Below are 9,785 nucleotides of genomic sequence, written 5' to 3'. Positions count from 1 at the left end.
GAAGAAATGTGCTGTCTTTGCTGATGCTTTCCTGCCTTACAGGCATGCAGCTGCTGCTGTCGCCGCTGCCTCATATCCTTGTGCAAGCAATCAGGTTGCAGTGTTGGTGCACCTGCAGTTGGAAGTTGAGAGCATGCTCTTAAATGCCAGATTCTTCTGGCACCAGCAATGGGTCAGCAATGGGTTCTTGAGCAACAAGCACCAATTGCACCATTATAATTTTACCCCTGGTGCTTAGACTCCAGCGAAACTCTGCTAGTTCAGCAGGCAAACCTCTTGCATTCCAGATTATCCAGGGACCCCTCCCTTGCAAACGTCCCTCCAAGACCCCCTTTCGGATTCGGTTTGTTCGAAAGAGAGCAAGCGCCTGAGTCGGCTTTGTTCCTTCTCAGCTTTCAAGGGAAGCTTGCTAGAAAGGCCCCTTCATTATTTATCGACTAGGATGGAAGCAGCTGAACCCAAGGCATAATCACAATGCCTCAATGAGATGGCAAACAGCGCTTGCTCTTTTAACAAACAGTCTCTCCTTCCCCGGGCACATGGGCGCTGCTGTGCGGATCAATGGTGGGGATGGTGGCAGTGAGGAGAAGAGAAGATCTCGTAGGCTGAAATTATCTCTCACTCCCACTCAGCAAAGTGGAGCTGTCAAGAGAGTTCTTGCATCTATGAGTGTGCTTTTCTGTGATAATGCCACGATTGTCATTCTCAGTCTTTTGTCTTGAAGGCTGCTTCAGGCACAGGAGGTCAATCTTGCTGAAGCCTCTTTCTTCATCCTTTTAGGCCCCCCCTTAGGACACCTCTAAGCAGAGCTGTGTTTGAAGGAGGAGGGCTGCCAACTATCCCCTCACCCCCAAAATATTGTCTCATACCCAGGGGCGGAGGAAGAGGGGTGCGGTAGCCCCAGGTGTCATCACTGAGGGGGGTGACAAAATGCCAGGCAGCACTCCTGGGAGTGACGCGGTGGCTTGGGCACACGCAGGCTCCACACTGCCCAAACGGTCTGCCTGCTGCCTCCCCCCGTCCAGCTGTAGGGCAGCTGAGTGGGAGGAGGCAGGCAGACTCATCGGAGGCCCCATGGAGAATCCTGCTCCTGCTGACCCTGCCCTGCGGGCAGCTGGCCCCACCCCCACGGGTGGCTGGCACCTCCCCCGGCGCAGGGCACATGCGCTGCCCCAGGCGCCAATCGGCTTGCTCCGCCACTGCTCATACCCTCCAACATTACTCCGATGAAAATAGGGACGTCCTATTCCATAACAACAACAACAATTTTTTTTTTTACTCTTCATGCCCCACTCAGATGACTGCATCTCAGATGACTGCATCGCCCTAGCCGTTCTTGGCAGCTTCCAACATATATAAAAACATAAAACATTTTCTTAAAAAAAACCCTTCCCTTTACAGGGCTGCCTTAGATGGCTTTGGGATTGCATAACTCTATACCTACCAACATTTCTCCAATGAAAATAGGGACGTCTCAAGGAAAAGCAGGACATTCTGGGATCAAATCAGAAACTGGGACAGGTTCTGTAAATCCAGAACTGGCCCTAGAAAATAGAAGAGTATGTGGTCTGCCTCGCTTCCCTGCTCTAAGCAGCAGCTCAATCTTCATAAAGCAGGAAATGCACCTCTTCATGGTGATAACCTTCATCATCTGTAAAAATTGGACAGGCCAGGCTAGTAAAACACCTGGGGACCTTTATAAGAACATAAGAATTTGCCCTGGTGGATTAGGCCAAGGGTGACCTCTCTGATATAGTCCAGTGTCCTGTTCTCACAGTAGCCCACCTGATGACCCATAGGGAAGCCTGCCAGCAGGAGCTGGGCACAAGGGCACTCTGCCCGCCAGCAGTCCCCAGCAACTGGTATGTGGAGACATGATGGCTTGGCAGCAGAGGTGGCGTCAATGAGAGCCTTCTCCTCCTAGTTGCCATCAGTGGCCTTCTTCTCCATCCTCTTGTAAAACAGATGGCTGCTTTTCAATAAGCATATTGCGATCCAAATTTTGTTTTGCTGCTTGTCACACGGAGGTCATGGGCTTCTTGCAGAACCAGGGGTGGACACGCACATGCGCACTCCCTGCACATGCACATCTAGCCCACAAGGCTAGATGAAAATGGGACCTGCTTCACACATGCAGATAATCTGAGCACTTAGCTTGCTCCTGATAACATCAGTCATCCAATGAAGCTGAATGTAGGAATTTTCAGGGCAGACCAAAGAAAGTCCCTTTTCATGCAGTGTCTAGTTAAATATGGAACTCCATAGTGATGGCCACCAGCCTGGGTGGCTTTAGAAGAGGATGGGACAAATTCATGCAGGATTAAGCTCTGAATGACTTCTACTTATGCTGGCTATGATTTCCCTCTAGTGTTGGAGGCAGTAATGCGTCTAAATATCAGTTGCTGGAAACCACAGGAGGGGAGAGCTGCTCTTGTGCTCAGGTCCTGTTTGTGGGATTCTGGTTGGCCACTGTGAGAATAGGATGCTGGACTAGGTGGGGTCATTAGCCTGATCCAGCAGGTGAAGTTCTTATGCTGATATTGAGATGTATAGGACTTGATGGATTGTTTGAGCGAAAGACTTTGTTCCAATACGCGAGATTGGATGCCAGGCCGAAATCAGCCAGCCCTTATGGAAGGAAAAAGCCTCAGCCAAAGAAGATGATAAAGAAGAAGACTGGCAAAATAAAATACTGAATTTTGCAGGACAAGTTATTACAAAAAGGGGCAACTGTGCAATGCATATTTTTAAAGCTTTGTGTATAAATTCTTACATTGGTATAACTTTTGAAAGTCACTTGAAATAAGATGAAGATTTTAAAACTGGATTGTTAAGTGTATAAGGATTTGTGGACGTGCATATAATGGAACCAAGGGGGGAGTGGAAGGAAGTCAACCAGAAATTTATGGTTTAATATGGTTATGATTTTTTTCTGGGTCCCCCCCCCCCTTTCCCTTTCCCTTTTTCATTTTGTTATATTTGGAAAATCAATAAAATGTTACCAAAGTAAAAAGGGGGAAAAAGTTCTTATGCTGATATGAATAGGGAATGAGGGATACAGTGGTACCTCGGGTTACATACGCTTCAGGTTACAGACTCCTCTAACCCAGAAATAGTACCTCGGGTTAAGAACTTTGCTTCAGGATGAGAACAGAAATCAGGCTCCGGCAGCGCGGCGGCAGCGGGAGGCCCCAGTAGCTAAAGGTTAAGAACAGTTTCAGGTTAAGAACGGACCTCTGGAACGAATTAAGTACTTAACCTGAGTTACCACTGTAATGCCTTTGAGCCTACCAAACCCTCCAGCATCCAAAGACCAGTGGAAGTTGGGTCACAGGGTTACGGAAACATACTTTTCTCTTGCAACTAAGAAACAAGACCTGTGGCAAAGTTGTAGCTTTTGCTGCACAGTACTGTAACAGAATCAGATGGAGTTTCTGTTCAGGGGGTTGCCAACCAGGTGTCCCAGACAGCCGGGTAAACAGGTGCAGTGTTCCTGCCCCTTTAATTGCTTCATGCTACAGACAACATCACCTGTTGCATAACTGTCTGTCTTGAAGCATTCCAGGGTGCAGAGTGTAGGTTGGCATCCCCAATGAAAAAACAGCCATTCACATCCTGGGCACTGCTGCTGCTCATTGGGTGGGTCTCCTGTGTAGCCTGCAAGGAACAGGAGGTGGGAAGCATCCTGCACCAGTGGCAGAGCAGCGCAATGAGCGATACTCAGCAAGTGGAATATTAGAAGTGCCTGCTGGATCCAGCCAAAGCAGAAAATGTGGTTCATATGAGACCCAGGACTCATTCACACATGGCAAAGGGGAGGCAGGTGCAACAGTTATATTGGGGTTTTTTTGGGGGTGTAAGCTGCTCTGGGAACTTGTCTGAAGGGTGAACGGTTTTATTTATTATTTGTTTCATAAAATGTATGTACCATTTGATTGTAAATAGATACCTCAAAGTGGTTTATGAAAAATAATGAAACAGTGAACGTAATTAATTAAAATCAGTAATAAGCTTAAGCATTAAAAAATGGTGTCAATAGGCAGGGAGTTCCCAAGTGTGGGGGCTGCTAGTCTCAAAGATTGATTTCTTACCCACTGTAAATCATCCCCTTCCATTGCCAATGTCTGGGGTGTGAATGTTTTGCTGCTTAGGCAGCCAAAACAGCTCTGCCCTCTCACAAGAAGTGGCATGCAGCGGAGAGGGTGAGGCGCAGCTGGCATGAGAGGCTGAGTTCGGTCCTGCCCAGCTCTGGCCGGAGTTGGAGTTGGGTTGTGCAGATCCAGCACCAGCAGACTCAGCTGGGGTGTTTAGAGTATTGAGAAAGAAAACCCAAACTGCAAAGGGGAGGGGAATGGAATGTGGACTGGCTGTTGGGAGAAGGAAAAGGAGAAAAGAAAAACTGTGTGTGATGTGGGAGATGGAATGGAGTATCCTGGAAAAGGCCATGTCTGTGCAACAATGAACAGCAATATCATCAAAAGAGCCTGGCTGCTGGATCAGACCACAGGTCCAGCTAGTAGCCCAGAATTCTGTTCTCAGTGGCCAGCTAGATGCCCATTATGGGAAGTCCCAAAGTAGGACCTGTGCACAACAGCAATCTTCCCACTTGTGATTCGCAGCTCCAGCTCTTCAGAGGCATTGAATCATAGAACTGTAGAGTTGGAAGGGACCCCAAGGGTCATCTAGTCCAACCCCCTGCAATGGAGGAACCATGGCACCTCCAAGGTGGGAGGGAGCACATAGCCTCACTGCAACATTTTGTTGCCGTTTCCTCTTGCAAAGAGACACATTCTAAGAAGCTCGGATTCCACGGCTCAAAACGCAGACACTCTCCCTCTCTCTCTCCTTCCCAAAAGCCCTTGCTGCTGTTAGAGGTGCACTCTGCATGTGCTCAGAGGCACTCGGGGTCTTCCAACGCCCTGCCCCTTCTGGGCATCCTAATATTTTGAGCCTTTGAGAAACAGACCTTGGAGGAGGAGGAGGAGGAGGAGAAGGAAGATAAAACAAGAAGGGGCCCCCACCGCCGCGCATCCGGAGGACGATCCGCAAAACGCAGCGAGGGGGCGTGGGCGGGGCCGGCTCGGCTGGAGCTCGGGTGGGCGTGCCCTCGGGCCCCGCGGGGCGGAGCCTGGCGACGCCAGCCCAACAAAAAGCGAAAAGGGAGCGAGCGAGTGGGCGGGGCCCGGCATGCAGAGGAGGGGGCGGGGCCGGCGGGCGCGATTGGCTCCGGCGCTGGCTCTGCCCAGCTGTGGCCAGAGGTGTCGCGCGCCGCAGCAGCAGCTTCAGCACCAGCAGCAGCAGCAGCGCGGAGAGGAGGCGCCGCGGCATCCTTGCAGCAGCAGCGGCGGCGGTGGCGGAGGCAGCAGGCTGGGCTGCGGGAGGGACCATGGCCGATCCAGCGGCGGCGGCTGCGACGGCGGGGGCGCCGTCCGGGTCCGAGGGTGAAGAGGGCCCGGTGCGCTTCGCCCGCAAAGGCGCGCTCCGCCAGAAGAACGTGCACGAGGTCAAGAACCACAAGTTCACCGCCCGCTTCTTCAAGCAGCCCACCTTCTGCAGCCACTGCACCGACTTCATCTGGTGAGCAGAACCGACCTTCCCCCAGGCCAGGAGGGTGGGGAACCCCACTTGCTCGGCATCTCCCCCCCTCCCGATCTTCGGCTGCGCTACCCCTCCCTTGCCTTTGCTGAGCCGGGGTCCCCTCCCCCTATCGAGGGACGCCCCCTTGGCCCCCGGCACCCTGGAGAATATGAAGAAGGGCTTCCTCTTCCTCTCTTCCCCGCGGTCCCAGGGCAAGCGAGCTCCTGTCCCCACTTAGCCCGGTCTCGGATCCTCTCCCTATCTCCCCTGTCCCCCTTTTCAGGGCTGCAGCCCCCGAGCCGTGTGATGCGCCTCAGACCCCCCACCCAGCGGACCTCGCTTGCAGCTTTTAGTCATCATTTCTCCTTGCCAGCTCCTTTTCCGGGGGGGAGCTTCCTCCCAACTTGCACCAGTCGTTGTACTCTGGGGTTGGGGGAGTGCCTCCCCCCCCGTCCCTAAAATCTCCTCCCCAGATATGAGAAGATGAGCACCAAGCTCTCTCTGTCTCTGTTTCACACTCTGTCAAAGGGAGATCGCCTTCCTGTTGCAACCTTTAGCTGGAGTTTTTCTGCCTGGAGGGCCCCCTTCCTGCAGGATTCAGACAAGTCCTTTCCACCCACCCACCTACCTTTGCTGCCTGGGGCCCCTTCAGAGAGGTACCACCTCCACCAGCTGCATGCATGCAGCAAGCCGCCTCTGAATTGTGTAGTCTCTGTGACTATGTTCACTGGCAAAGACCCCCTAAGTAGATTCTAAGACCCCCCCACCCTCTTCTTTCTGTTGAGAGACTCCCCCTCCATCATCGTTTTCAAAACACGCATCCCGTCCCAGCGTAAAAGACCTCAGCAGAGAGCTCCTTTCGTCCTCTCTGTCAGATACCACTGAGAACTGAGCAACCCAGGTTTTTTACTTTTATTGCCCCATCCGTACCACAAAACATTTCCCACAATCTTCACCTTTTCCATAGAGTGCCTTCCTGCCTCATTTGTGCCCCTCTTCCCATTTCAGCATGCAAGGGCATCCCCTCTCTAATGATATTGGACCTGACAGGATATCTACAATAAGGCCCCCACCCTTCCATCATTATTGGATGCCCCACCCCATATCCTACTCCACAGTTCCATGCACCCCATGGAGAAACTTCCAGTGGCCAACAAGTAGCTAGCCATGGTGAATCCCATCCACTTTCTACCTCTCTCCATCTGTTGTGGAATTAGCTTAACAAGGTCTCCTCTCAGTCATGAATTCACTAGGTGGACAGCCATAGACAGGCCACTCCCTTTAAAACACACACACACACACACACACACACACACACAATAATATGTGAGTAATGACTCTGACCTACTTTACTGGGCAGTTGTTGGGGACACACCACAATTGTGTGTGTGAACACTTTGGCTACTCTAAAGCACCATAAAAAGGTAAAGGTAAAGGTACTCCTGCCCGTACGGGCCAGTCTTGACAGACTCTAGGGTTGTGCTCTAGAGGCTGGGAGCCAGCGCTGTCCGCAGACACTTCCGGGTCACGTGGCCAGCGTGACAAGCTGCATCTGGCGAGCCAGCGCAGCACACGGAATGCCGTTTACCTTCCCGCTAGTAAGCGGTCCCTATTTATCTACTTGCACCTGAAGGTGCTTTCGAACTGCTAGGTTGGCAGGCGCTGGGACCGAGTGACGGGAGCGCACCCCGCCGCGGGGATTCGAACCGCTGACCTTTCGATCGGCAAGTCCTAGGCGCTGAGGCTTTAACCCATCTAAAGCACCATACAAAGCAATAATAGAATTGTAGAGTTGGAAGGGACCCAACGGGCCATCTAGTCCAACCTCAGCAAATCACAATGGCCAAGGTGCTTATCTGGGGCCCTGTCTCTGGGGGTAGTGAAACAGTGAAACTGCCCTCCATCTTTGTAGATTCCAGGTATCCCTGAATTCTGTGGGGTGAAAGTCCCACTTTGGGAGGAAGGCAGGGAAGGGAGAGGCTTTGGGGTCATTGAAGGCAGGGTATGCAGAAATTGGGAGCGGGGTGTTATTGAGCATGTCCAGAGTGCCTTTATCTTTCCACCAAGTAATGGCACCTGGCATCACATGGATCTGGGACAAGGGAGAGAACAGTTGTGGAGCAGGGGCAGATTGACTTCAGTCTTGTAAGAAGGATTCATTCTTTTTTTAAAAAAAATCCCAAAAAACCACCCTCACTAGAATTTTCGTGGTCCACCAATGTGTGGTGCATTTGCAAAGCAAGAATGAATATTTGGGATATGGTGGCAGTTAAAGCATAACAAAGCTGTGCTCAGTGAACCTAAGTATGGAGGACACCAAGGTCCACCATTCACAGAATCATAGAATTGTAGAGTTGAAAGGGACTTTGAAGATCATCATCCAACCCCCTGCAATGCAGGAATCTCAACTAGATGATACATGATAGATGGCCATCCGTCCTCTGCTTTAAAATTTCCAGGGAAGGAGAATCCACCACCTCTCAAGGGAGCCTGTTCCACTGTTGCATCTCCTTCCTTGTAACTTGAATCCATTGCTTTGGGTCCTACCCTCCGGAGCAGCAGAAAACAAGCTTGCTCCATCTTCCTTGTGATGACCCCTAAGATATTTGAGGAGGCTATTGTATCACCTCTCAGACTCCTCTTTTTCAGGTTAAACATTCCCACCTTTCTCAACTGTTCCTCATAAGGCTTGGCTTCCAGAAGCTTGCTCACCTTGGTCGCCAGCCATTACATACATCCCAGCTTGTCGATACCCTTCTTAAATTGTGGTGCCCAGAAAGGGACACAGTATTCTAGATGTGGTCTCACCAAGGCAGAATAGAACAGGACTATGACTTCCCTTGATCTGGACACTATGCTTCTGTTGATGAAGCACTAGAATAGCATTAGCTTTTTTCCTGCTGCATCACACTGTTGACTCATGTTAAGCTTGTGGTCTATATTGCTGGGTGTGAATGTGAGTCTTATTTTAGCAAAGATCCCATCAAGTGATGTGGAACAAGGTCCTCTCTCTGCACAGGGTCTTGGAGAGCTGCTGCCAGCCAGAGTATCTCAGGCTGATGAATGCTGTAGTCCCAAACAGCTGGAGGGCACCAGGTTGTGGAAGGCTGGCATAAACATCATCTCTGACATGGCAGTTTCCTAGGTGTGCTAGGCTAGCAAGTGGGCCTCAGTCTCCCTCCTGCCAGCTCTGCTCTGGAGCAAAGTTCTGGATAGACTTCAGACCCTGCAAAGGCCCCAGGAGGCAGTGATGGCCACCAACTTGGATGGCTTTAAAATAGGACTGGACAAAGTAATGGAGAAAGAGAAGGCTATTGGTGGCTCCTAGCCACAATGGCCATGTCCTGCCTTCGTAGTTGGAGGCAGCAATGCTTATGAATGCCAGTTGCTGGGAACTACAGAAGGGGAGAGGACTCTTGTGCTCAAATCCTGCTTGCTGGTTTGGCTACTGAGAGCAGCTTTCTGGACTAGGTGGGCCACCAGCCTGATCCAGCAGGGCTCTTCTGATGCTCTTTTGGCACCTCCAGGCTCAGAGGCAGTCTATCTTGGTACAGTATATGGGTTTTCAGAGGCATTTTGCCACTGTGAGAACAGGATGCAGGACAAGATAGGCTATTGCATTGATCCAACAAGCCATTCTTATGTTATTAAAGGCAAATCCAGTTGCACAGCTGTTTTCTGGGGCATTCACCCTACCTGGAGGCTCTGATCTCTTGGTGAGCGTGGGGAAACCAGGCACTATGGTTCCTTTTTTTTAAAGCCCCCTAGTGAGAAAATACTTTTCTTTCTATCCTCCACCCCATCTTCTTTATCTCCCATCCCACCATCAGTGTCACTAGAGCTTGAGAACTTCTATTGGGCGTTGTTAGGGAACAACAGGTCTCCCTTTTTTTGGAGTGGGGAGGGCAGTTGCTGCCTGGAAGGCCTGGAGCTACAGAGGCTGGGACTGCAGTGCGTGTGGTAGAAAAGTGAATGTTTGGGTTGTGTGGGTTTGCGCGCGCACACACACGCTCCCTAACTTGGTGTTTTTCTCTCTTGCAGGGGGTTTGGCAAGCAAGGGTTTCAGTGTCAAGGTGAGTTACACACTATATGCATATGTGAGTGAGTGAGTGAGTGCATGTCTTGGATGTGGTGTCCCCGAAAGACCTGAGTTCAAGTCCAGGCTTGCTGGAGGCAGAGCCCCAAACCTCTTTTAAGTGGTGGAGCTC

General features: G+C 51.1%; 1 protein-coding gene across 2 annotated transcripts in view; it reads left to right on the top strand.

The window, feature by feature from the left end:
• Positions 1-5,195: 5,195 nt before the first annotated feature.
• Positions 5,196-9,785, top strand: part of PRKCB (protein kinase C beta) — a 197,385-nt gene continuing 192,795 nt past the window's right edge. The window contains exons 1-2 of one of the 2 annotated variants that reach the window (XM_083584680.1): positions 5,196-5,577; positions 9,619-9,650. In XM_083584680.1, coding sequence (XP_083440806.1) covers positions 5,387-5,577; positions 9,619-9,650 — 223 coding nt within the window. In that variant the 5' untranslated portion in view covers positions 5,196-5,386. The remainder of the gene's footprint in view (positions 5,578-9,618; positions 9,651-9,785) is intronic. The other variant, XM_083584679.1, reaches the window with a different exon arrangement.

Source organism: Podarcis filfolensis (genome assembly GCF_964270895.1).
Source record: "Podarcis filfolensis genome assembly, chromosome: 14".
In the NCBI taxonomy this organism is placed as follows: domain Eukaryota; kingdom Metazoa; phylum Chordata; class Lepidosauria; order Squamata; family Lacertidae; genus Podarcis; species Podarcis filfolensis.
This window is presented reverse-complemented; position numbering and strand designations above follow the sequence as displayed.